At 50.4% G+C, this 25,285-nt stretch overlaps 11 protein-coding genes across 11 annotated transcripts; 3 read left to right on the top strand and 8 right to left on the bottom strand.

The window, feature by feature from the left end:
- Positions 1-8: 8 nt before the first annotated feature.
- On the bottom strand, positions 9-2,492 carry EJ05DRAFT_132284 (RNA polymerase II transcription factor-like protein). Its single transcript, XM_033739160.1, has 2 exons — positions 2,145-2,492; positions 9-2,097 (listed from the first exon to the last, which is right to left on the bottom strand). The coding sequence occupies exons 1-2, from the start codon at positions 2,275-2,277 to the stop codon at positions 275-277; spliced, it is 1,956 nt and encodes a 651-aa protein (XP_033597200.1). The 5' UTR covers positions 2,278-2,492; the 3' UTR covers positions 9-274.
- A 462-nt stretch (positions 2,493-2,954) lies between these two features.
- On the top strand, positions 2,955-4,057 carry EJ05DRAFT_503694 (uncharacterized protein; the record flags this gene model as incomplete). Its single annotated transcript, XM_033747458.1, has 3 exons — positions 2,955-3,177; positions 3,237-3,319; positions 3,380-4,057. The coding sequence occupies 3 exons, from the start codon at positions 2,955-2,957 to the stop codon at positions 4,055-4,057; spliced, it is 984 nt and encodes a 327-aa protein (XP_033597199.1).
- Positions 4,058-4,179: 122 nt separating this feature from the next.
- Positions 4,180-5,378, bottom strand: EJ05DRAFT_503693 (PALP-domain-containing protein; the record flags this gene model as incomplete). Its single annotated transcript, XM_033747457.1, has 2 exons — positions 4,180-5,177; positions 5,240-5,378. 2 exons carry the CDS (start codon positions 5,376-5,378, stop codon positions 4,180-4,182), a joined length of 1,137 nt encoding a protein of 378 aa, XP_033597198.1.
- A 274-nt stretch (positions 5,379-5,652) lies between these two features.
- On the top strand, positions 5,653-9,212 carry EJ05DRAFT_443134 (uncharacterized protein; the record flags this gene model as incomplete). The annotated part of the gene is made up of 4 exons (XM_033742069.1): positions 5,653-6,052; positions 6,107-7,755; positions 7,812-8,487; positions 8,536-9,212. 4 exons carry the CDS (start codon positions 5,653-5,655, stop codon positions 9,210-9,212), a joined length of 3,402 nt encoding a protein of 1,133 aa, XP_033597197.1.
- A 961-nt stretch (positions 9,213-10,173) lies between these two features.
- Positions 10,174-11,814, top strand: EJ05DRAFT_520088 (uncharacterized protein; the record flags this gene model as incomplete). The annotated part of the gene is made up of 2 exons (XM_033748735.1): positions 10,174-10,480; positions 10,539-11,814. The coding sequence occupies 2 exons, from the start codon at positions 10,174-10,176 to the stop codon at positions 11,759-11,761; spliced, it is 1,530 nt and encodes a 509-aa protein (XP_033597196.1). The 3' UTR covers positions 11,762-11,814.
- Positions 11,815-11,867: 53 nt separating this feature from the next.
- EJ05DRAFT_488897 (ribosome recycling factor) lies at positions 11,868-12,789 on the bottom strand (the record flags this gene model as incomplete). Its single annotated transcript, XM_033745751.1, has 3 exons — positions 11,868-12,206; positions 12,266-12,677; positions 12,728-12,789. The coding sequence occupies 3 exons, from the start codon at positions 12,787-12,789 to the stop codon at positions 11,868-11,870; spliced, it is 813 nt and encodes a 270-aa protein (XP_033597195.1).
- A 557-nt stretch (positions 12,790-13,346) lies between these two features.
- On the bottom strand, positions 13,347-15,653 carry EJ05DRAFT_513674 (uncharacterized protein). Its single transcript, XM_033748449.1, has 3 exons — positions 15,258-15,653; positions 15,071-15,200; positions 13,347-15,018 (listed from the first exon to the last, which is right to left on the bottom strand). Exons 1-3 carry the CDS (start codon positions 15,595-15,597, stop codon positions 13,503-13,505), a joined length of 1,986 nt encoding a protein of 661 aa, XP_033597194.1. The 5' UTR covers positions 15,598-15,653; the 3' UTR covers positions 13,347-13,502.
- A 522-nt stretch (positions 15,654-16,175) lies between these two features.
- Positions 16,176-18,232, bottom strand: EJ05DRAFT_503688 (serine/threonine-protein phosphatase 2B catalytic subunit A1; the record flags this gene model as incomplete). Its single annotated transcript, XM_033747456.1, has 7 exons — positions 16,176-16,206; positions 16,257-16,731; positions 16,787-16,864; positions 16,914-17,274; positions 17,324-17,581; positions 17,629-17,960; positions 18,079-18,232. 7 exons carry the CDS (start codon positions 18,230-18,232, stop codon positions 16,176-16,178), a joined length of 1,689 nt encoding a protein of 562 aa, XP_033597193.1.
- Positions 18,233-19,053: 821 nt separating this feature from the next.
- On the bottom strand, positions 19,054-21,062 carry EJ05DRAFT_540815 (NAD(P)-binding protein). Its single transcript, XM_033749623.1, has 6 exons — positions 20,899-21,062; positions 20,642-20,830; positions 20,440-20,593; positions 20,361-20,380; positions 19,548-20,268; positions 19,054-19,500 (listed from the first exon to the last, which is right to left on the bottom strand). The coding sequence occupies exons 2-6, from the start codon at positions 20,673-20,675 to the stop codon at positions 19,470-19,472; spliced, it is 960 nt and encodes a 319-aa protein (XP_033597192.1). The 5' UTR covers positions 20,676-20,830; positions 20,899-21,062; the 3' UTR covers positions 19,054-19,469.
- A 204-nt stretch (positions 21,063-21,266) lies between these two features.
- Positions 21,267-22,500, bottom strand: EJ05DRAFT_513671 (UPF0029-domain-containing protein). The gene is made up of 2 exons (XM_033748448.1): positions 22,474-22,500; positions 21,267-22,415 (listed from the first exon to the last, which is right to left on the bottom strand). Exon 2 carries the CDS (start codon positions 22,326-22,328, stop codon positions 21,444-21,446), a length of 885 nt encoding a protein of 294 aa, XP_033597191.1. The 5' UTR covers positions 22,329-22,415; positions 22,474-22,500; the 3' UTR covers positions 21,267-21,443.
- A 392-nt stretch (positions 22,501-22,892) lies between these two features.
- On the bottom strand, positions 22,893-24,651 carry EJ05DRAFT_131853 (uncharacterized protein). Its single transcript, XM_033739159.1, has 2 exons — positions 24,609-24,651; positions 22,893-24,438 (listed from the first exon to the last, which is right to left on the bottom strand). Exon 2 carries the CDS (start codon positions 24,330-24,332, stop codon positions 22,929-22,931), a length of 1,404 nt encoding a protein of 467 aa, XP_033597190.1. The 5' UTR covers positions 24,333-24,438; positions 24,609-24,651; the 3' UTR covers positions 22,893-22,928.
- Between the last annotated feature and the right edge of the window lie 634 nt (positions 24,652-25,285).

Here is a 25,285-nt window from a genome sequence, read left to right as displayed (position 1 = left end):
GCCACATCGGATTGTTTCCTGCAACAGCAATAAGGCATCAACCAGGGAATCGAGGTGTCACGCCCGCCCTGTCATACCTCATCGCCGATTGAGGGACAGTTCTAAGTTTTGCATCGCCCCCAAACCGCGCGATTCCAAGGACTTTGTAAATCGGAACACAAGGCGCAATCTCTGCACTTGAGATCGCTGTACTGTTATTGGAAGCCCAAAAGTCTTCTGTAAGGTCTTCAAGGCGTTGTGTGAAGGCTGCGTCCGCTGACCTTCAATGTATGCCTCACGACACTGCCTTACTTTGAGAGATTTGCAACTCATATTCTTCTCGGAATCGGTCGGAGGCCTCTTTGATGGCTCTCACCGTAGGCGCCATCATGGCATTGACAGCTTCAGCTCCTCCAGGAGCTTGCCTAAGATCTAGCTTTTTTCGTTTTCCGCTCCGTCTGAAGTGCTCTTCAAGCTGCGCATTCAGCCTGTCGATATACGCACGACGACCTGCTTCAGCCTGCTTAGCATTCGCTTTTATCCGGTCCAGAGACTTGTCCAAAGCCCCTATCATGTTTTGAGCTTCGCCTGCACGCTCAGGATCACCAGAATGGAACACACTCCAGAAGTAATGAAGAAACTCGATTGTCGTCGAGTGAGTGAGGGCAAGGGAGTCGCGAATCTCGATGGTAAGGTCGGTATTCTCAAAGGGCACTGGTGCAAAGCTACCAGGCGGCGCTGAATAATCATCGGTTTGAGCGCGTTTCTGACGAATCGCGCCCACAATTTGCTTTGTGGCAGCTGCTCGGCCACTTTTGCTTCCAATGTGCAATGTTCTCTTCTGATGATGCTGTTCATCCTCGCTCGAGCTATCATCATTAATACCTAGCGCCTCCTCTAAGTCCAATCCGGAGTGCAGACTGTTGAAGCGAGTGAGGCTCCTGGATTCATTGGATATAGTCGCGAGAACGTTTTGTGGATTCTGCCTAGCATAAATAATGGCTTCTTTAGACCTATGGTCTCCCCCTTCTGTAGTATGAAAGCGTTTCTGGTCTTTGATATTGAGCATAATTCGATTGTCGAGTGAGTCCTTTTGTAGGTCGCGCAGTCTTATTTCGTTGAAAGTCTCCTCATCAAGACCAACAGGGCCATGAACTTCTCCTTTTGCTGTCGCCGTGTCTGCCATCATCTTTTCGCTCATACTGTTCAAAACACGAAGTATGGGCACCTTTTCGTGATTGTTAGGCTGCATTGTCATATCAGGCGCATTTCCTCTCTTTTGACTATGGTTTTGCTCATTTCCTTCCAGATCAATGAATCGTGGTATATGAGCGCCATCAAGCTGCACAGGCACATCGGCACCATCTCCAAGACTAAGATAACGGTCGAGTTTGGGATCTGTCGGATCATTCTCCGTAATCTTTTCGCCCTTCAATTTCTTGATGAGGCGGCTCACAAAGAAGCGGGACCAAAACTCCATCTCGTTCATTGCCGGAACACTTTCATTGTACACTTTTTTTACCAAAGGATGTTGCTTAAATATGAGTTGAATCTGTTCCTTACTGAGATTCAGCCGATTTGTGCCATCCACATTCTTGGGTTTGACCTCGGAGAGAACATTGTATGAGCCCTGGGTCTGACCTCTTGAAACTGCATGCTCTCGTAACAGATGCACCCTAGTGACCCAGAACTGTGACGCGAATTGATGTGTTGAGATATTGTCTGGTTTGTCCGTTAAAGCTTGCATAAATCTTTGTTTAAGGTCCACATTCGATTGTAATAAGGACCGTTGTAGCTCAGAATTGGCTAGCAATTTGGCATCCGTGAATGCGCTGTCATTCGAGCCAGTACTTACAGCCAACGCTTGTGCGATAGCAAACGCGGCTGGAGGAGCACCAGGATCATCGGGCACTGTTGCAGAGGCAACAGGTTGCTGCTTTCTGGCTCTTATATTCTCAATCTCTTGTCTTAGTATTTTTGTTATCGCGGCTTGGTCTGCTCGCGCAGTAGTGGCTGAAGTCAGGGAGAAGGTAAAATCTTCTGGCTTGTTGGCACCAGCAGTCTGCGTGAATATCTTGATGGAAACTTTGGGCGACTTCTCGGGGGTTTGTTGAAGGTCTGAAAGCTTCAGTATTCTTTCTGTGACATATGAAAAGAGATCTCACTAGATATATCCGCTACCAGCAACCTGATAGTAGGTGCAGCCGCGCCCGTTTGTATCCATGATACTTCACGATTGTCTTTTGAGATACTGAGCGTCCCGTTCTGCTTCTTGTATGAAGATGCAACACTAGACATTATACAATCGTAAGCCGAATCGCAAACTCACGCAATGACGGAGTTCGAGTTGAGGGTATGGGCGATGGAGGCTTTGCCATATAGGCGAAGTGTACATAGGGCTCGCACGGAATTTATTTGAGCGATGAAGCTGTGTAATCATGACAGAAGTGCAAGTGCTATCGCGGGGAAACGCTCCAGTGGAACCTCGTTGAAGCAGACTTAGCAGAGCAATAATACACTTTGGGAGGCAGGCCTGGGCGCAAGCTTGGACCTCTTCTCGCATTCCGAGCGCTAGACAGGTTTTGCCGGCCACGCAATTCTACGAGCTTCTGAACCTCTGGGTTGTGATTCTACCACACAAAACTATTTACTTCTCTGCACTCCAAGCTCCACGTTTCTTCCTTTTTATCCCTCTTCACGTAACAAAACTTACTCTTGTACTACTACTCTGGACTTTTAGCGCTATCTTGAAGGTATGTATATCTCTCATATACTCAATTCTTATGATGATACCACAGCTGGCACCAGGCCTAGCAGGATTTGTACTCCCTTCACGTGCGGAATAGCTTGCGGTCGCTGAAAGCGTCCATATCTGACATGATCCTCTTTCACATCCACGCCTCGAAATATTTTTCGAAACAAGCTAATGACATTTGGCATTTCAGCATATAAGATCGCCTCATCAGACTGGTACAATGGCTCTTCATAATCCAAATAATTGGCACTGGGTCAACAAAGACGTATCCGCCTGGGCGAAAGAATACCTCGACAAGGTTCTCTCAACTATCTCAGCAGAAGAGGGCGATGTGTCAGCCAAGATCGACAAAGTCATCAGCTTAGATGGAGATGTAGATGTTAGTCAAAGAAAAGGCAAAGTAATCACGCTCTACGACGTCAAACTTCAACTCGAATACTCAGGTCTGTGGTCGGCGCTATCTATCTACAATAGCCGCGACATTGTCGCTGACATATACCAGGCAAGAATAAAGAAGGTGAAGAGGTCAGTGGAACTATTACTGTTCCAGAGGTCGCACACGACACGGAGGAAGATGAGTACGTCGTATGTTCCCTTGTCACTCGTTCATGCCTCAATGTCGGCATCATCTGACAGTCAGCATAGTTTGACATAGACATCTACTCTGAGTCAAACAGCAAACAGCCAGTGAAAGATCTTGTGCGCGCAAAAATAACACCACAATTGCGAAAGCACCTTCAAAAGCTCGGCCCCACCCTGATCTCCGAACATGGGAAAGACATCCAGCACGCGCCTGGCTCAAATCCGTCCAGTGGTTTCACTACACCCAAATACCTTCCCGGCTCGCATATCACCAAAGGCGATACCAAAGTTTCAAAGTCTGCCGAAACCACTACACAGGGATCTGTCAACGTTACGACTGTAAATGATCAAACAGAGTTCCGAACTTCTGCCGAGGAGCTATATAAGACCTTCACCGAGCCTGACCGTCTTGCTGCGTTCACACGGGCACCTCCAAAGGTCTTCGAAGGCGCAAAAGCTGGCGGTAAGTTCGAATTATTCGGTGGCAACATTTCCGGTGAGTACGTGACCTTAGAGGCACCAACGAAGATTGTGCAGAAATGGCGACAAAGCGACTGGGTCGCTGGCCATTTCTCGACACTTGAGATTAAGTTCGATCAGAATGATGCAGACCACGTCACCGTCATGCGCGTAGAATGGAAGGGAGTGCCTGTAGGCAAAGAAGACGTTGTAAAAACCAACTGGGAGAATTACTATGTGATAAGTATCAAACGGACTTTCGGTTTCGGCACAGTTCTATGATAAACATCATGAGAGCTAGGCGAGTCACCATGATGAGAGAATGATAAAGAATTGACCCTTAGACCTACGTAGGCTCTTGGCTAGTTAGGCGAATAAACATGAAATCATTTAGTACCGGGTGCCTATGGCAGTACTATATACTTTTCCAGCCCCTTGGGTATCGACGTTAACAAGTTCTTCTGTTCCAGCCATTTCCGCGAGAACAGCCGCTCTGCATAGCGAGAGGCTCCATCGCAGAGCATTGTCACAACAGTGTGCCCCGGGCCAAGTTTTTGGGCTACCTTCACCGCAGCTACGACATTCAGACACGAGCTCGCGCCGAGGTAGACTCCTTCCTGATCCAAACATGAGTACACCATCGCAATAGTCTCTTCATCTGGAATATGCACAGAGCCGTCGAGAAGATCGATGTCGGGTTTCAAATTGTCAGTAACACGACCTTGGCCTATTCCTTCTGTTATGGAGCCACCGGCGCGCTCTGTAAGCTTACCGCCCGACTGGATGTATGAATGCAGGACTGACCCCGGAGGATCGGCAAGGAAAGACTTTACGCGGCCGTCAGACTTCTCTTTCAGGTACCGCGTCACGCCTGCCAGCGTGCCACCTGTACCAGTGGCACATGTGAATGCATCCAGCTTCCCCTCAGTCTGGTACCATATCTCAGGCCCAGTAGTCTCGATGTGCGCCTGCCTATTCGCTGTATTGTCGAACTGGTTTGTCCAAACTGCATTATTCATGCTCTCAGCGTGGCGCTTCGCCTGGTGATTATAATTCTCGGGATTTTCAAATGCGACCGCAGGAACGGGGTATACCTCTGCACCGAGCAGACGGAGGTGGTCTATCTTGCCCTGCGATTGCGTATTTGGCATGTAGATGACGAGCTTGTATCCTTTCGAGCGACAGACATGTGCAAGACCAATTCCGGTGTTGCCAGCGGTGCCCTCTACGACAGTGCCACCCGCTCGCAAAAGCCCTTGCTTCTCGGCATGTTCGACGACGAAGAGCGCGGCGCGATCCTTCACAGAGCCACCGGGGTTTTGGTACTCTGCTTTTCCAAGAATTTCGCAGCCTGTCTGGTCAGAGATATGGTTCATACGAATAAGGGGAGTATTTCCAATTGCTATTATATGATCAGTCTTGTTCGTCCCATGCTTATAGGACTGTATAAATTGCTATACGTACCATCAACGAGACCTCTTTGCGCAATGCGTTGCGCTTTTGAAATTTCGATGTTGCGCTTTATCCGTGTTTCCATTTGCGCGATCGCTTCTGCCGACCTCCAGGCTGTGGTTGTGAACCGTCGTACGCTCGTCCGGAACATCATATGTGACTGCTGAGAGATGTCCAGAGGGTGAGCTTAAACGTGGGCTGTTGTAGTATCCTTGTAGAGCTTCTTTCTGCCGGCTAGCGGCGATCGCAACACGTCATTTGTCACGGCCGGCGGAAGGCCATTAGGGATCGGCCACGCTAACCTAATTGGATGCCGTAAACAGACAAACAATACCGCAAACTCTAGATTCTCGACACTGGCAGATTGAAATTGGCTTGGCCTCACGACTTTACGACAGGCAACGCGCATTCTAATAGTCGCCGCAATGCCAGCACGAGTCGGACGGGCATCAAAGACCAGTGCCGCGACCCGTAGTCGTGGCTCAGGTTCTGCGCGCACCTCAGCCAACGCGATCGAAATACCAGACGAAGGCCCAACGACAACACTGAGGACCCGTGTATGCCAAATATTTGCAGATACAGCACGCAGCACTACTGCGCAGCGAAAGCTTGTTGTCAACCTCCGGAAGATTCAAGAAGCATGTTGTTACGAGCCTACCCTCCCAGCAAAGAAGAACAAACCGGAAGCAAGTTCGAGCGAAGAGGACTTCAATGAAGAGACTGGGAGATGCTTGGTTCGTGTCTTGGCTATTAAGAAGAGTGAACCGGCCGGAGACAACGTTGTGAGGTTCATTACCCTTTTCTTGAAACATGCCAGCGAAAAAGGTAAGACTTCTTGAACAGAGACCCGGTCGACATAGCAGTGCTGATTAATCGCAGATGCAGCACTTGCCCACGGCGAAGATGAGACTACCGACTTTGTCGACGAGACCCCTAGCACTAGATTGACAACGCACGTACTGAAATTGGCATTGCAAGTGCTCGACGTAAAAGACAAGGTCGTACGATTCAGAGCAACCCAGATTATTGTGCAAATTATCATCACTGCGGATTCTGTGGATAACGACCTATTTCAACACCTACGACTTGGCCTACTGAAGAGATTACGCGATAAGGAAAGTTCTGTGCGGGTCCAAGCAGCAATCGGACTTTGTCGGCTTGCCGATGACACTGACGAGGATGATGAAGACGACGACAGTGACGACGGATTGGCTGGGGGTATCCTCGACAAACTTCTAGATGTCTTACAGAATGATCCGAGCGCTGAAGTTCGCCGAAAGCTACTATTGAATCTACCAATCTCACAGAGTACCTTATACCACCTCCTCGAACGAGCTCGTGATATGGACTACGCAACAAGGAAGGCAGAATATGCACGTTTTCTGCCTCAGCTCGATTTCAGACATATATCTTTGACTACCAGGGAAAAGTTGATGAGATGGGGTCTTCGCGATCGTGATGAGAACGTTCGCAAGGCCGCTGCACGTCTCTTCTGTGAGCGATGGATTGAAAACTGTGCGGGTCAACCGAACGCGACTGAAGACGGGACGTCCGCGCCTCAGGGTCAAAATGCCGTGCCTTCACTGGCAGCGCTCCTAGAGCTGCTAGAAAGGATTGACATTGTCAATTCCGGTACCGAGTCTGGCTTTGGCAAAGACGCGATGAAGGAGTTTTGGGAAAGACGACCTGATTATCGCGAATATCTATCGTTTGATGATGATTTCTGGTCCAATCTGACACCAGAGAGCGCGTTCGTCGTACGCACTTTGAATGACTACTGTCGATATGCGAAAGACAGTCGACTTCAGGAGCTGATTGAGGAGAAGATGCCGGAAGTCACCAAATTCGCGTTTTTCCTCAAGAATCACCTAAATGTGTTTATCGAGGGTGTTCGAAAGGTGGCATCGAGCGAAGATACCGAGATTGAGGAAGATACTGTGCAGCAGGAATTTTGCGTTGAACAAATGCTTCACATGGCGCTTACTTTTGATTACACGGATGAGGTTGGGCGGAGAAAGATTTTTTCGATTATGCGCGAGGCCCTTGCTCTGCCCGAGTTGCCGGAAGAGTCTACTCGATTGGCCATAGAAGTTTTGCGTACCGTCTGCAGCCAGGATGCGGCTGGTGAACGAGAATTTTGTGCCGTCGTACAAGAAGCCATGGCAGAGATACGCGATACTGTCGTTGGCGAAGATGGTTCGGACATAGCAGCAGATGACAGCTTTCATTCTGCTCGTTCCGAGGTTAGTGGAGAAGACACGCCTCCTCCCAACAAGTTGAGGAGATCATCCAGTGAACGCGAATTCACAGAGGCCGACGAGGAGAAGGCCTTCAACATACTCGTCGTCACCATGAAGTGCTTACATCTTGCGCAGTGCATGCTGCAAGAAGTAAAGATGGATCTATCGCAGAACAATGAATTGACGACCATGCTGCACATCCAGATCATTCCGGCTGTTCAGAGTCATGAGGCGGCTATCAGGGAGCGAGGCATCATATGCCTGGGTCTCTGTTGCTTACAGAGTAGAGTAAGACGATATTCGTAATCGAGAGGTATTGAATTGATGGCTCACGAGATCAACAGGAATTGGCCGAGTCAAACATGGACCTTTTGATGCACTGCTTTGCCAAGGGCGCTGAGTCCCTACAGGTCATATGCCTTCAGGTCATTACTGATATCCTTATTCACCATCCCACCCTCTTTACTTCCCTAAAGGTGGCAGAGGAGGGAAACCCGAATTCAAGTAAGAGAAAGGAGGTCACTCAACGCATAATCGTCAAAGCATACAGGAAGGCCCTCTTGGAATCAGCGCCAGCAGCTCTTCGACTCAACGCGGTTATCGGGCTTTCCAAATTGCTACTACTTCACGTACTCCCCGCTGAGTACGAAGCAGGGATTCTAAGAGATCTCATATTCAGGTTCTTTTCGCCGGATACAACAGCCAACCCAGGTCTTCAACAAGCTCTGAGCTATTTCCTCCCTGTTTATTGCCATAGCAGGCAATTCAATGCAGTCCAGATTGCTGGACTACTCACAGATGTAATTCACGAGCTCATGACGAATCTTGAGACTAACTTCGCCGAAGAAGACTTTGTGGGCTGGACAACCATTGTTGGAATGCTGGCAGAATGGACGGATGGAAGGCGCATTGTCAATACAGGCATGGTCAGGGCAAGCCAAAACGACGTAGAGGTAGATGAGCCTCATGTCGTGCTGGCGCTTGACATATTGGAACGAGTCACGGACTCACGCTGTTCACGTAAGTCGATTAAACCTTTACACTTGACCCGTATTGATGTCCGTGTAGAGGAAGAATGTAAGCAACTCTTAGCCCTTCTATCCAAGCTATACATCCCTGCGAACGCCACGACATCAAAGTCCCATGTTCCTAGTGCGGAGTACGTTGGAACCCTGCAGGCATTGAACGATCTCGCGACGAGTGCGCTGTCGTCTGGCGTTGCACCAGATGCTACGAGTCGGACAACGCTTACCAAGCTCCAAGCGTCCCTCACCAAGATCGTCGGCGAAGCCGAAGTCGTCGCTGACGATATTGAGGACGAAGACCAGAAATCTGTGGCAACCGAGACCAGTGATGGCGCTCCTGATGAGGATGAAGGCAATGAGACTGAAGTGCCTAATGTAGGTGACGTCGATGAAGACGAAGGAGAGGACACTGAAGTACCTGATGAAAATGGTGCTGTGATGGCACCTGAACCAATTCCTGCCGTTAAGGAAGACAGCGACACTGAGATGCAGGACTCGGAGATGGTTGATGCCGTCGATTCAACCGAAGTAGAACACCAAGAAGGTGCCGAAACTATGTTTGGGGCTCCGCCCGAAGCTGAAGGGACTATAATTCCGGAAGTCAGACTATCAAAGCGAGGGAGGGGCAGGCCAAAGAAAGCAGCACCACAGAGGAGTAATGCACCCAGGAAAAGTAATGATGAGAGTATTGTAAATAGTCTGCTGGACAGCGAAATGTGAACGGCGAGATGATGTACTGGGTACGGAGTTGGTTTGGGCAAGCTCGGCAGGCTTGAGGTGCATTTTCAGGGGCCGGGACGGGTTTATTTTCATGTTAGCGAATTGGTCTTCCAGGAGGTGTGTTTATTCGCCCTTCCATCATGTTCTTTCGATCACACCTTGCAACCAGGCTGAACGAAGAGCTCAATGTGTGCTACTGCCGGAATGAACGACGAAAGGAGGTTATGCAGATACAAAGATGTACTGCCAAGCCACTCTCCCACGTACGACTCGGCTATCTCTATGTTTATGTGTGTTATACAGCAAGTCATCGGCGCAGCAGATCCAGGACCACGCGGGCGGGTCGATTGGACCAGGACAACACGAACAGTCCTGGCCTTTTGACGCCATTTCACGATCATGGAGCCGCATATACGGGCTGGACTGCAGCATATTCCAGCATGACGACCCCCAAAATCCCAACGACCAATGCCATCACACTAGCTCGGCGAGGCCGCAAATGCAAGCATGACATCGCCAGGGGGCGAATCCAATAGCGAAGCGATTCCAGGGCAAAGCAATACTACGTACCACGTAGCAACATTCTCCCCAGCAAATGAGGGCTGCAGCCAATGAGGCATTATGGAGCATCCACGTGCAAACGATGCACTCCGATGGCGACTGAAGATGCGAACTGCCTATTCCGGTGGCTTTGAGGCGCAACTCGCTAGCGTGGGGTACGCGCCGTCAGTTCCATCATCCCGGTCCGGTCGTGGCGGCGCGATCCTCCTTCCGCGTGCTTCTGGCCAATCAGCGCTCTTTGCGTCGTCGTGGACTGACTACATTCTATCCATGGGCAAAATCCAGTTTCCTCGGGGGGTTGAGTGGCGATTGGGTTTTGTGATATAAAGACTGGACCGCCGGCCTGGACTATTGGGGGAGCTGGGCTAAGGCTTTGGTATCAGGATTCTCTCTTTTGATAATGGTTAACTTCAAGGGTGTTGCTGCGGCACTTGCACTCGGCGCTGCGGTCGTTGGAGCGAGCCCGGCTCGACGAGATAATGCGACGACTGGAAATGTGAAGGATATCACGTGTAACGGCAAGGCGTATTCATACAAGAGCTTGGCTGGGTATGGTCTGATCAAGGCGAATGCTGTGGATAAGTATGGCGACACGCTTGGTGGCATCGGAAGCTCCATTGCGATTGAAAAGGGGTCGTGGAAGAAGAATGGAGACCAGTACGAGGGAATCGTCTGGACACTTCCAGACAGAGGGTGGAACACTCAAGGTACGTACATCGTCTCCCCATAATGGCTGTCCAGAGAGCTAACATCTCCAACAAAAAGGCACAATCAACTACCAAAACCGCGTCCACAAGTTCCAAATCCACTTCACCCCAGCCCAGACCGGATCCCCAAATCTCCAACTCACCTACCTCGACTCCGTCCTCTTCACCGGCCCAACCGGCGAGCCCACAACCGGCCTCGACGCCGACCCAACCGGCTCCCTTCAATACCCAGGATTCCCCGACCTCCCCGTCGCAACCTACCCAGGTGACGGCTACGCCAACACCACCGGCCCAGGCGACTCGCGCATTGCCCTCGACGCCGAAGGCCTCGTCCTCACCCCATCCGGCTTCTGGGTCAGCGACGAATACGGCCCACGCATCTACCACTTCGACCGCAGCGGCCGCATGACGGCCGCCATCGCCCCGCCCGCCGCATTCACACCGCTGCGCAACAACACCGCCAGCTACGCATCCGATAACCCACCCCTGTACGACAGCACCCGCACCCTCACGCCCACGGACCCGCAGTCTGGCCGCGCAAACAACCAGGGCTTCGAGGGCCTCACGCTCTCCGCGGACGGCAACACGCTCTCCGTGCTCGTCCAGTCCGCGCTTATCCAGGAGGGCGGCACGAGTAAGAAGGACGGGCTGCAGGCGCGGTTCTTGCAGTACGACGTCTCCATTTCGCCGCCGGCGTATCTGGGCGAGAATATCGTCTCGCTGCCGCAGTACACCAATAACGAGGGCAAGAAGCGCGTCGCTGCGCAGTCTGAGATCCTCGCTATCAGCGCGTCGCAGTATCTCGTCCTTGCACGTGACGGCGCGGGCCGTGGCGCTGATTACTCCGAGTCGCTGTATCGTCACGTCGACGTCTTTGACATTTCTTCCGCAAGCAATATTAAAGGCGATACGTATGACAAGACGGGCGGTGCGATCGCGGACAAGGACGGGAACCTCAAAAAGGGGCTCAAGGCAGCGACATACTGCTCATTTCTGGATTTCAATGTTAACAGCGAGTTGGCCAAGTTCGGTCTGCATAACGGTGGGGCGCAGGACGACGGGTTACTAAACGAGAAATGGGAGAGCTTGGCGCTTGCGCCGGTCTTGGGTGAGGACAAGGAGGAGTATTTCTTGTTTTCGTTCTCGGATAATGATTTTATCACGACGGATGGGCATTTGAATTTTGGCAAGTATGCGTATGCGGACAAGACGGATCTGAACAACCAGGCGCTGGTATTTAGGGTCTCTCTGCCAAAAGGGACGCAGATATATGGATTCTAGGGCATGGGTTCGGACGAGGTGTAAATAGATAGGGGCGGACGATGGACTGTATATAGCATGAGATAGCGATATTTACCCACGAAATCTTCGTGTGATATAATGAGGCTTAATGCTTATCCAGAACCTGTACTGCTCCATCTACGAGCCGCTTGATGTCTTCTTTGCTCCTCTTCACTACCTTTTCCATATCTTCCTTTGCTTTCTTAATGTCATCCGACCGTGCTTTGGTGTTTTGAATCTTCTTGTTATGTCCGGCTCTTGCATGCTGCACTGCATCATTGGCTGCACGGCCCAGAACTTTAGCCTGCTCCACGGTCTGCTGCCGGGACTCTGCTGTCGGAGGCGGTATGGGCACGGGTATCGTCAGGGGATTGTCTGGTTTTGGCGGGTTAGGATTGAGACTGTGCGCAGACGCTCTGATAGCAGACGTGACGGCTTTTATATGCTAGGACTGCGAGTCAGCTTCTGTCGCCGCATAATACGGCGGGTTACTGTATAGCTAACCTCCTCGTCACCGACTATGACATCTATTATGCGGCCGTGAGGTATGACGTGCGCCACGTCGGACAGCAGCACAGTCTCTTTCTCATCGCCTTTGCCCACTTTGACTTTGAGGTCGAGGAGCAGATCTGGGTTGATCTTCCCATTGCCACGCAACAGAGAGAGCTCATGTGTGAGTCTCTCAATCGCCTTCAGTATCTTCGACTCCAGCTCAGAAAGGTCGAAAAGAGCGTCGACCGGTGTCGTTTTCGGTGCGGCTGCGTTCGCGGGCGGGGCGGAGTCATTCTTGCCCTTCTTCTTGAAACATGGCGCAGAAGTCGTGAACGAGCGAGACGCACGTTTTGTGGTATGTTGGAACCGGGAGTGCTCTAGAGCTGGAAGCTGGGCGCCGCTGAGTAGTCGGCGGGGAACGTCCCTGGGTCGGATGAGCTATAGAAGAGCTCCGGGATACGCATGTCGACTTACCAACGAGTAACATAGCTCTGGATTGTCGAGCGTGAGGCTCTGACACTAATTGAGCTCGCCATATGGTCCACAAAGGAGTTTGATGTCAGTATAGAGGCTTCAATTGCTTCAAGCGGATGTCCTGAAGACAGAGTTGCGGAGCAGCAGAGCATTAACTCCAAACAGCTCCCCTCCGGACTCCCAATATACTAGGCTACATCGGGCCTAGTATTCATTCTTCGCCGCAAACAACACATCCTCTTGCTCTTATAACAGCATTTTAGCTCCTATAATTAGCCATCGGGATCAAGAACAAGTAGCACGATCTGGTGCAAGCATAGACACAAGAAGCCATTGCACAACCCACCTTAGCCAACTCAAACGTTACCTGGACATATCTAAGAGTGAAACACCAAGTCACCCGCCGACTATTTACCCCTTGCAATATAGACTATATAACGTTTCGTTTGTATTGCTGCACGACATGAATGAATTGATGGATCATGCTTACTGTTCGTCTGCGCTGACGTGAGTGATGTTACCAAGCACACGGAAGCGGCAAGCCAGAGACATGAACGCGAGTGATTTCTCCAATAAGGAATGTTCGAATGGTGAGTCTCATGCCAATCGTGCTATGTTCCAGAGAATGAGTTCTAAAACTACAGTGAGGGAGCACCAAACGCGGAGGCACCATATCACGAATAGTTGCGTGCGAAACGGGCATGACCTTGATATTCCCCTGAGTGCGAGGCAGTCCAATATTTATATATACACTTTGCGACACCACTCGTCACATCTATCCTTTCACAACCTTCTCGAGAACTTTTCTCGCCCTCTCAATCACCTCCCGGACTTTCTTCCTCGCCTCGACACCCTCCAAGTCTGTCTTCGGCCGGCTCAACTCCTCGACACGGCCCCTCGCCATCTCCTCGGACGCCTTGAGCGCTTTCCGCGCCTGCTCTCGCACGTCGGCCTCCCAGTACTCCCTCGCGCCTTCCCATCGCCTCTGTAGTCGGCGCAGAGAGTACACCACGCCCAGGGCTGCAATTGCTCCAGCTTCGGGTGACCATGCTGGCGACGCCACGTAGGTTAGTCCTGCCAGTGCTGACATCAGACCTGCTGTTGAGTATGTCTGAAGCACTAGCAATTGGGCAAGTGCTTGTAGAGGGGGAATAGTGTCGTTGAGGAGATGCTCGCGAGTGAGCCGGATAAAGGATGGTAGGTCCTTGTGCCTTGATGTCAGATTGTGTGTGGTGTTCTCTAATGCCGCCTTTTCAGCGCCACCTTCGCGGCCAATTATGCTCTCAGCATTAGTGTCCGAAGTAGTCTTTTCCGATCTTGCCTCCATAAGATCAGGCAGGGCGGAGCTCGTTGTCATCCTTATCTCTGCTGCATCCAACGAATATCCAGCTTCTTTAAGGCGACCGCCTATGAATATAAGAGCCTTCTCGGCACTAAGCAACCATCTACGCTCGAGAACATCAGATGTGATCATTGTCACATCATCAACGCGGAAGAATAGTTTCCACCATGAAATCCTACGCCATTGGTGGCTGGTGAAGGCCTCATCCAGCTCGTTGCGCAGCTCGCGGTGTGAGTGTTCGGCCCAGGTGGTAATGCTGGTAGAGATTGAGGTTTTGGTGGCGGCGGGAACGGATGCTGATAGAAGTTTGGACTGATACTGGCTCTCCTCCATGGCAACATTCGTTTTCGATTCATCCAACGTAGATTTGAGAAGTTTTACTAGAGCAGGTTTGATGGACGTAGTTGGCGTTTCAGAGCCCTCTACAAGCCATTTCTGGAGTGGAGCAAGTCCGCTCCTGAACCAGCCTTTCTCATAGGCTATAGAGTTCGCTACTGATTTACGGAATGTGGATATCGCCGCATCAGCTAATTGGATGTCAACACTGCATGCGAGCGCAGATGTTTTCTCTGTTGTTTCTGTTTCAGGAGCTGGTATGTCAATCGCGACCTTCAACATATCGCGATCCGCTTGATCATCATGATGACCTGCCATGAAGCTGCCGTATGCCACAGCGCTCTCAATACCCCTTCCAACCACAACAGCCTTGTGAACAGGATATGTGACCAATGTCTGCCGACCAGAGAAAGATGTAGGAATTTGTATGGTAGGTATCAGAAACGCATCGCGGGGACTATCTGTGGCGAGTGATCGGCTGGTACTAGAGGGATCAATGTTCAGAGATGTGACCAAGATCTCCAGGTTATGCCGTTGTAGGCTTGTAGATGGTATATGTATCGTCTTGACAAGAGGGTTATCATTCAGAAATGCGCTATCTTCTTCGCCGTATCTGCAACCTCATTAGCTTCATGCCATTCACGACGCATATAATCGAGTCATACCGCAATAATAGCGCTCGCCCATCCCCTCCATTCTCGAGCTCCTTCTCCCAGGCCTCTACCTCGGCCAGCGGGTCCGCAAGAAGCGCCTTCACCAGGCGCCTCGCTATGCCCGAATCCCCAATAGAGAGCACTGATATACGGCCTGATCAGCACAGGATCTTTACAATTCTCCTCATCTCTCACTCACCAGCAATTCGTATGACCGCATCTCTCGCCGCGAGCCCATTTAACGCAAGCTGCAATCTGCTCAGGTTCACATAGCTTCCCGCCTCGCTCTTTACCACATCTAAAGCCTCATATAGCTCTTTATGAGCTGGTGGTATATGCGCCGATCCATTTATCGTAGTCGCCGAGCTAATAGTCGACGCATAGCTGCGTATGTAGGTCCGGAAAAGCGATGCGCGTTGTCGTCGGAGCGGGTATGACAGGCGCCAGGTTGAGCAGGATGGGCATACGAATGTATCGGGCACCTGAAACCACCGTATAGACTTGAACGCAGTACGGGCGACTCTGAGCCGCGGAGGCATTATTGGTGGATGAGAACGAATACCAATAGGTTGACGATTGCGGAGGTAGAACTGTGCCAAGATTCTGGATAGCTCGAACCACTTGCATGCGGGACCACATGCAATAGCTTCCAGCCACACTTTGTGACGTAAATAGGAATTGTTAATGTCCTAGCCATATTCTGCCAACAGGACCGAGCAGTGTCTGAAATTGTTTGGAAATATTCGGTCATAAAGTCAATTGATCTCATATTGAGAATAGAGGACCAGCCCCAATAGGACATTCCAGTCCACCGGGAACAGATTGGCCTTTTCCAAAAAATAATGAAACGTCGCACTATCTGACACTTCCCTCGCCATCATTGGACTTCATTGGTTTATTACAGTGAGGGAGACAGCCAAAAAGACTTGTATTACTTTGATCCCTTTCGTGCCATATCTGATAGACCATTGTCACCGTCATGAGTATAAATGGGAGTGTAACCTGGTATCCCGAAACCTTTGAACGTCTAGCCCACCTGCGACACCGTGCGAAAGCCATTTTCAATGGGTATTCCATACACCAGATGTATTAAGATCAAGCATGGGGGTAATCGGCACTAGCTACGCTTTCCTCGTGATCCAGAAGACCTAATGGAGCATCAGCACCTTGTCGAAGTCAAGACTTGGTTGGAACTTACATGCTGATTCTCCTCGCAACAGATGCAAGGTTTGTGTCATTCTCTGCTTCTTTCGTTGCTTTCTCAATCGCCTCGTTGCGGTGATTTTCATGTGACTTCCGAACTTCCTCGCCACTCGGTGGTAGTCTCTCATTCTGAAGATCGACTTTGCGGGCGTCTTCAAAGCTGGTGATAGCTTGTTTGATGCCCTCAGCACCCAGCATCAATGTACCTGCTGGAAGACGACCACCCGAAGCAGTTTTGAGCTCAGTCACCCGCTCAGATTCTTCTCGCAAAACCTGGAATACCCTCGACATCCGTCCTATGGCAAGGATCTTGTTCTTGATTGCACGCTGCTTGAACTCGACGGAGTTCGGATCAGAGGCATCCGCGGCGGTTATCGGCGGAGAGCTGGGACCGGAAGAAATCGACATGGTGTCTTCTTCGAGCTCCTCTTTGGAGCATGTATTGAGAATAGCAATGAGCATATCGGTAACTGCGTAATTGGTTAGCACAACTCTACTAGCTTCGAGAAGACATCTCTCGCTCACTCTTCTCTCCTACGAATGGCAGAGACCACGTGAACACATCCATGAAATTGGGGAGCCAGTACGGGTGAGGTGTGCAGTCTAAATCGTCATTAATTCCAGAAGTCATAGTGACTGCGAATCCACTTACTGAATTGACGGATGTTCATAACGTTGTTCTCATATTTCAAGACGGCAGCTTTGTTGTTGTACACATCAAGATAGTTTGGCGCACTGAAAATTGTCATGACACTAGGGAAGCCAGTCGTTCTGGTCTTGCGATACATGCGGTACCCAGCATCCTGAGCCTCATGTGCACGGATGATGGAGAGCAAATTGTTTTTCTCCAGGAAAGCACAAGCCGCAGGATAAGAGAAAAAGTATGAGCAACCACGCACGTGATTGTGGATGAAGAAGTCATTCGTTTTCTCCTGTCCAAACTCTTCGAGTGGATCAGCCCAGAGGATGTCACACATGAGTCCGTGAGTAGGGGGCTCGCGGAACCGATCGATCTGGCAAAAAGTTTAGGCACGCAAATGAGAAAAAGCTTGCCTGACTTACGCTTTTCAGATCCTCTAGCGTGTGCAACTCGGGACTCAAGCCACCATGAATACAAAGGAACTGTTTGTTCATGACTGCAGCTAATGGAAGCGCACAGAAGGACTCCATACAGGCTTCGTAGACCGTCTCTGAGTATTTGTGCTTGCACTCCAGCTTGAAGGTAAAATAGTCGGTCAAATGCCTACACTCGTGGTTTCCCCGAAGAAGCCACAGAGTGTTCGGATAGTGGATCTTCAAAGACCAAAGGTACAGTACACACTATGTGCTGTCAGTATACGCCGAATTCGTCAATCGAGCCTGTGTACCTCAATACTGAAGTACCCCCTGTCCACATAGTCGCCCAAGAAGAGATACCTTGTATCAGCTGGATCTCCACCGACTTCAAAGAGTTTCATAAGATCGTAGTACTGTCCATGTACATCACCGCATACCGTGATTGGTGCATCCATCTCCAGCAAGTTCGGCTCTTTCTTAAGGAGTTCAGTTCCTTGCTTGATGATCCACAAGGCTTGGTCTTCGGTCAATCGCCCCTCCCTGTACAGATGATTCTTCAAAAATTGAATGTTTGGCTTCGATTTGTCCCGCGGGTCTAGGAACTGTTCCTGAGTAGGGGTTGTGAAGGCGGGCGCTTGTACATCTGGGCAATTCCATATTAGTTCAATTCTGCGGAATTTTGTGGGCCATCATGACCACAGGAGCAGTATGGGTGAACCAGCAAATTCGCCATGGCGCACGATATGGTCTAAATCTCTTACCTTTACAGACTCGATCTTTCGTGCTGACCTGGGTGCCATCCTCCATTGTGTGCAACGTGAAGTCAATTTCAGGGACTGGCCGCTTCTCATTCACCGCGCGAACCGCATTTTGGATATATTGAGACTGATCGACAGATTGATTGCCGTCGGCCATGGCGCTTAAGTTACGAGAGGGAAGATTTCGGAAGGCTGAGTGGTGACAGTGGCGTGCGTATGTGGCAGGCGGTTGAGGGTATCAGAACCCTTAGCAATCGGAGGGGTACTTCCAGCCAAGCACAAGAGGCGCAGAGGTGGTCAAGAGGATACTCTGTAAGGCACAGTAAGGAATTCGCTCGAGAGACTGTCTCTTAGAATAAGAAGATACTCTGTTTGTCCGGACCTTGTATGAGGAATCGAGGAATCTTTAGGGCTGGAGGCGGGATGTCGGAGTAGCTGATGGCGCGCGACCAGGATTGACTAGGGTCGCCTGAAGGCAGCAATTGTTGGCGGTACAAGCTGTGAGCCGACGCCCTCGAGAAAGTCAGAAAATAAATACGTGGTACTCGTCTAGCGAATTTGAATGGCTATAGAGATTTTAAGACAAGGTGGTCAACATGAGGTACATTCAGGCAGTTGGCGACGATGGCCGACTCAAGGACCTGTGGCAGTCGCTTCCACGTTCACAGCACAAAGGGCCGAATCCAGGGATCCAGGTATGATGCGGGGCAGCACTAATTAATGACCCCAAGTTCAAGCCACGCACTATATATGTATATGTATTGAATGTAGTCGACGACCGCAACAAGATATTTAAGTATATCATATGTTCAATGTCTGATTTGGCAGTTGCAGCGGGCAAAGACTTCACACATCCAATGCCATATATCAGATCATCACTAGCGCGTTCTCAGTGAGTAGATCATAATGACGACGCAAACAGTAGACGACGTTGATACGAGCCAGAACAAAAGATTTGAGTAGTTGCGCATGGTAGGAGCGGTGGAGACGTTGAACCTTGGAGCAGAGGAGAGCAGATAGGTATTGTCAGTTCGAAGGGCTTGGCTGATATACGAGAGTGGATTGAGAAGTTCGTGCGAGATTGATTGCAAAGAGTCTCAAGCACAGCAGAAGCATGCTATACGATAGTATTGGGCGGTTTGGAGTCAAAGTAGTGACGCTCCAGAGCGATCGCCCTTGTCGCTCCTTGCAGAGTACTGCTATACGAGACGACGATGGTCGATCTAGGAAATGGAATGTTTATATGGAACGAATACACTACCGGGGCTCTCCATTCAGACATCCTTCCGAAGCGATATACCGGGCCTTTTGAGCCATCAATCGTTGTCGGATTGTCTTTTGCACGCGTTCACAGTGTGCGACGATCACTCAGTGTAAGCAATATCGCATCGTCACTAGTGACGGAAGGCACGAAGTTCACGTCGCCTATTCGCGGTCAGCTAGTCAGTTTAAAAGTATCAGGTCTGACATACCACCATGTCTCGAATGTGACACAGCTCACGTCAATACCAAGGTCTTTCAACGAGCTAGTATCGAGGTGACAGTCGTATGGCCGCTGCACACCAACGCCCTCTTCTGGTCTATCAGGCACCATACCGTCAAGTGGGAGGCCTAGTATTTCGGCAAACTTCTGGCACATCTGCCACTTTGTGAACTGTTCCTCGCCTGAGAAATGTAGGAGGTGCGGTAATTCCTTCTCTGTCTTTTCCGTCGTTGTGTATAACTCAGCGATATCGACACAAATGCGGGCTACATCTGCAGTATTCGTGGGAAACCGCTGCGCGTAATCATCCACTTTAATGCTGGCTGGCTCTTGGGTCATGCTGCCTGCCTTGTACACTAATGGAATCAAGGAGTTGACAGCGCTCTGTGAAGCGTCGTCTTCTGGGCTCGTACCATAGAGAACAGGGACTCGCAAAATTGCGGCATTCGCACCGTGTGATACTGCCTCTTTAACTGCCCTTTCTCCTTCAAGCTTTGTTTTACCGTATTCGTTGGTAGGGCCGGTGACAGCGTCTACTTGGTATGGAGCTTCACCTGGGCGGCCAGAAAAGACGTAGTCGGTGGATATGTAGAGGAAGAAGGCTCCGCAATGTCGGGCAGAGTTCGCCAGGTTTGCGGTGGCAGTAACGTTCAATGCTCGAGCAGCAGTGGGATCGGCAGCGCATTTATCGGGGTATCTGTTGGCAGCGCCTATGATGTATGAGCGATATGCAAGTCTCGAGAAGTGTAATCAAGGTTAATGTGAAGTAAGATGGAAGTTCGCTTTGCGTGGAGTTGCGTACAGTGCACGATAACTTCAGGTCTGAGGTGATAATGTCAGGTTCGACGCTATAGCTGTGTATCGACGATGTGTGAACATACCTGGTTTCTTTCAAAACAGTCTCGATCTCATCTTGATCTGTAATGTCGAGCTTGAGCACGGAGGGAGGTGAGGCTCTTGTGAGGCCGGTGCCTAAAGCAGCCCAACCTCTCTCGTCAAAAATCCGTCGTACCTCACGACCAAGTAAGCCAGTGGCTTCAAAGGTTAGCAACGCGTCGACATGGCTCTAAGATAGAGACTGACCTCCAGTGATCAGGACTGTCTTTGTTTTCGCCATGATGCTGGCTGGGAGAGACGCTCAAGAAGTGTCACACGTAAGACGCAGGCCCTTCCACACTTTCCGAGTCTCACGTCAACGATACGATGAGAGGACGCTCGAGGGTCTTTCCGACGATATAAGCAGAACGAAAGGTAAGGAACAAGGGATACTCTCTTCCCTGATGATCAGCACAATGGCCAAACGATCAATGAAAAAAAGGTTTGCGAGGTGTGATTCTCACATAAAAAGAAGGTTCCAAAAATTCCCTGCCGATCACGAAGACCAACAGGAGCAGTCAGTTAAAGTAGTTTTCAACTAGCAAAAACGCAAGCTCAGACGAATCTTCACTGCTATGCGTAACGCCACTGCACCTGAGATGTTGTTAGCAAGTCAAGCAAGCAGTCGAGAGAGGGAAGACAAACTTAGATAGAGATTGAAAAGAGACGCGAGGGGCACGCGGTTATATAGTCAGAGGAAAATTAGTGGCACGTGACTAGACCCTGGCTGGCCCGTAAGGGCTTAGTGCCATCCATGACTCGAAGCTTGGACTGTGAATGTAGGCTGCAGCTTGGGTGGGTGGTTTGAGAGGTTGGAGGTTGTAAGTTGTAAGGAAGGACCCCTACTTATATACTAGGCCTAATACAGCTCTGAATACCAGATTGGCAGACTGAGGTATCTCACAATTCTAAAGATTCGATGACGCTTGAATCTAAGCATAAACATAGAAGCCCAGGAACGCATTCCAGCTGAGCATGAGACTATTTGTATCCACTCCAGCATTCATGCTCATTTTTTACCCTTCTTCGATCCTGCTTCCTTCTCTTCTTTCACAAACCCTGCCTTCAACAAGCCATTCCTCGCGACCTGATTGATAAGTCGGAAGCGATCAGGACCCAGCTTAATCCCACCATACCACCTACTCACTACAACCATAACATTCCAGACATCCATGATCTGCAAAAGATGCAGAAGTCGACCCCCAGCAGCAGTCTCGCCATCGTCATCGCAGTCCTGAAAGACAGCGCCATTTCCACCCTCTATCCGCCACGCCGTGATATTATGGGTTGCCTTGGCGACTTTCTTGTCCGTGGAGACAAGATGCGAGACGTAGGCGTGTGCTTGGGCAGTTGAGCTTACGGGCGCGACCCACGCGAGGAATAGTGACTTCTTCTCGTTTATCGGGTCGGAAAGTGTCCAGAGAGGCTCATGGTCTAGCATGGACGAAGGTTGCTGTGTAAAGCAATCTTTCTTCGTCGTTTGCCCTTCCTCATTGTCTTCATCGCCCACGTTGTGCTCTTCTAAGTGTTGTTCGGGCCTTCGCTCCTCTTGTTGTGCAATGGCCTCGCCAACATCTTCTAGTAGGTCGAAGATGCATGGCGCGCCGGGCTCGTAGACTTTCGCTAGAGTGTCTCTGACGACGTTCACGACTTCGTTGCCAAAGCCTTTGCGTATGTCATGACCTACACTCTGCGTGCCGAGGATTGATGGTGGAGCGTCTGGATAGTTGGGAGGGAACTCGAGGCGGAGTGTGATTGAGGGAGGAGTGGGGAGACGAAGGATGCAAATCGACGGCGCGTTGTTTGGATCTGAAAGTGCTGCAGATTCAAGCTCGAGCGTATTTTCACCATAGATTGAATTGATTGAGAGTAATTCATCTGCGAGAGAAGACATGATGAGATTCTGCGGCGCGGCGGAATTGCCCCGCGCCTTTCCAGTGGAGCTACTTTCTATCAGGAGACGCACTTTTCAGATATTGCTCTGGAATATCATTGGAATTAGGCTTCACTGCTTCACATTGGGACTTTGGCAGTCTTACTCTATTACAACGAATTCATATTTGGCAGGTGGCGGACATGCGCGCAACTTAAAAGATTCACAGCACAGTTAGGTTTTAAAGCTGTAGTCCGCTTCTTGGCGTGTATTCATTTTCTATCTGCGGCTTGCACAGATGTATCTGAATGCCAGTGGCATGTACAGGAGAGTTGAAGAGATAATCGGCATGACTACTTAAGGCATGTAGATCAGAAGAAGAGAAGTATGTCCACACGAAAAAGGAGCGAAGCAAAAGTCGATTCGAGCAGTCGAAGTCTTGCAGAACACTCAATGTACAATCATGCCAAAATGCCATCCAGAGCAATACAAACGCTCCCACCTGAGTGCCAGCCTTCTCTCAAGTTCCAGAAGACTCGCTTGTCCTAAACAGACTGCACTCAGTGCGATCGGCTATCAAGCCTGTAATGCTAACGCTGCCGGTTTGTCAAGAGCTGGATCTCATATGAAAGAGCGGGGATGAGAGCGTAGGTGGTGGATGCTGTGACGTTTCGACTTGGCAAGGGCTTTGATGGCAGTACCGCTACAGACAGTCCCGGCGGAGACAGCTTGAGGCACGGCAAATCCGTGATTGCACGTACCCCATTGGGTATCCGAGATGCATATAATGGCGCCATCTGGCTTGCAAGGGACACCATTGCTCGAAGACGCAGGGCCGCTTCCCACGGGAGCGTAGCTGTCTGAAGGAACTTCGGTAGCGTTGTCCTTGGCCGGTGACGAGGCGGGAGAGTAGCCGTCCGAGGGTACTTCGGTGGTGTTATCCTTGGCCGGCGACAAAGCCGGAGGGTTCTCCTTGGATGATGAGGGGGGTGCTGGAGTGTCCTCTGCGGGCGAAGGAGCTACTGGAGGGCTCTTCTCGTATGACGCCGGGGCTGCTGGCGGGTTTTTTCCGGGCGTTGGAGCTGTCGGAGGGTTCTTTGCGGGTGGCGATGGAGTTGGCGCAGGCTTGTCGCCCTCGGAATACGCAGCAGATGATGGAACGGATGCAGGAGACGAGGGGGCAGAAGCATCCCCTCCATATCCACCAGCGTTACCATGGCCAGTGCCAGCTTTGCCACAGTTACCGATGCTAGCTTCGTCGACAGACTTGAGGTTGTTCACTACAGACTGTCCTATGTGTTTGTCAGGGATAGAGAGGATCCCCTCACCGGTGTTACAAGTGCCTGGTGCACCACCCATATTAGCAGCAAACAAGGTGGGAAGCTTTGAGACTCCGGATGAATCATCCTTTCCACCAGTAATCTGAATAGGGGCACAGTTCATGTACATCTCGCGATTGCCGATATGGTTGAACCATGTCCATGCAAAGAAAGCCTTGCCGTTTTGGATGTCCTTGGGAATCGGGATGTCAAAGGCCCGTACACAATTTGTACCGGTACTCTTGTCTTGACCTGCGTTCTTACAGGTCAGACCCTTCGCGTGCCCCCGCTTATCATTTCCTCCTTCATCTAGATTTCCCTCATGTTGGGCTGGACAGCCACCTAGGATGGTGTGAATTACTTTCCAATCCTCTACGTTCTTGCTTGGAGTGTCCCCATAGTTGACACTGAACTGGCAAGATCCACCACCATGGACAGCGCTGCCAGTGAATTCGACTTCCATCGACTTTCCAGCTTGCGCTTTGGTGACGGCGCCGTACGATGGATCATCGAAGGCATAGATTATAGGGGCCTGACCTTCAACTTTCGTCGTTTCACCGATCTTACAAGGCCAGATATTGCTCGTCATGGGAGCGTTTCGAAGAACCCCGAAGTTAGGGGGCTTGGGATTGGACATGACCATATGGGCGTTTGCCGTGCTGAGCAGGGCGAGGGCCAGGCATGATGCGAGTGAAGACGTGAACATGTTGAAATGGTAGATTCCAACTGCTGAGCTTGCTTTGCTGAGAGATCGATAGGCCGGCTATCGATTGGTAGTTAAAGACTGCAAAAATGGTCGTCTGGAACACGATCTATACAAGAGATTAGTTTCGAGGATTGTAAAAAATTGGAAGAGTCGGCCTTGATATATTCAGGCGCAGGACGCAGCAGTGTAAGGCAAAGTCAATAGAAAATAGTATGCTATTGTTGCCACCGCGTCTCTCAATAGATTTAAGACTTTATGCGAAAAGTGGGGCATTACAATCGAGACTCGGTGCGAGTGATTGTTGAGCAGTGTAGTGATGGCGAGCTACATACCTAGACACAACACAGACCCACGTAGAGAGTGAATCACAGGCCAGACAATCAACAGCTGGAGAGTTTGCAAGTAGATTGAGTGAGTGGCAAAGTACACGGAATGAGAGTGTGTGCTCAGAATAGGGTGGAAGACGACGATGTCAATGAAAGCACGCGATGCCACAGGCACGCGAAGCAAAATGCAAATGATATGCGAAAGGAAAGTGATATTTGGTGTCGACTCAGCGATAGCGAGAGAAGAAAAAAGTGCTACATGCAGGGCATCTCATCAAGATATATATCCATTGGCAGACATGCTGTCCTACCGCTCGGGCATTGAAAGCAAGCTTCGATCAGGGAAGACAAGTCGAGACGTTTCTAAACTTTCTACTTTCTCCACAGTCTAGGTTGGCTCGAGCTCCCTTCGTAGTACTGTAGTAGTAGCATTGTAGTAGTAGGGAGGGGAGAAGGAGAAGTCATGACACATGTGGGCTGAGAGGTGGTATCAATAGCCGTAACGGGAATAGGGACTGGATGAGGCTCAAGTTTGTGTGTGGAGGGCATAACGATCAGGCCTTCCATGCCATCAAGAAGCACGAGATTTTCAGGGGCCCCCACGGCTAAAGTTGAGTGGCTGGCGGG

This window comes from Pseudovirgaria hyperparasitica (assembly GCF_010093815.1).
Source record: "Pseudovirgaria hyperparasitica strain CBS 121739 unplaced genomic scaffold EJ05scaffold_15, whole genome shotgun sequence".
Taxonomy (NCBI): domain Eukaryota; kingdom Fungi; phylum Ascomycota; class Dothideomycetes; order Acrospermales; family Acrospermaceae; genus Pseudovirgaria; species Pseudovirgaria hyperparasitica.
The sequence above is the reverse complement of the archived record's forward strand: the minus strand, read 5'-3'. Positions and strand labels throughout refer to the sequence as shown.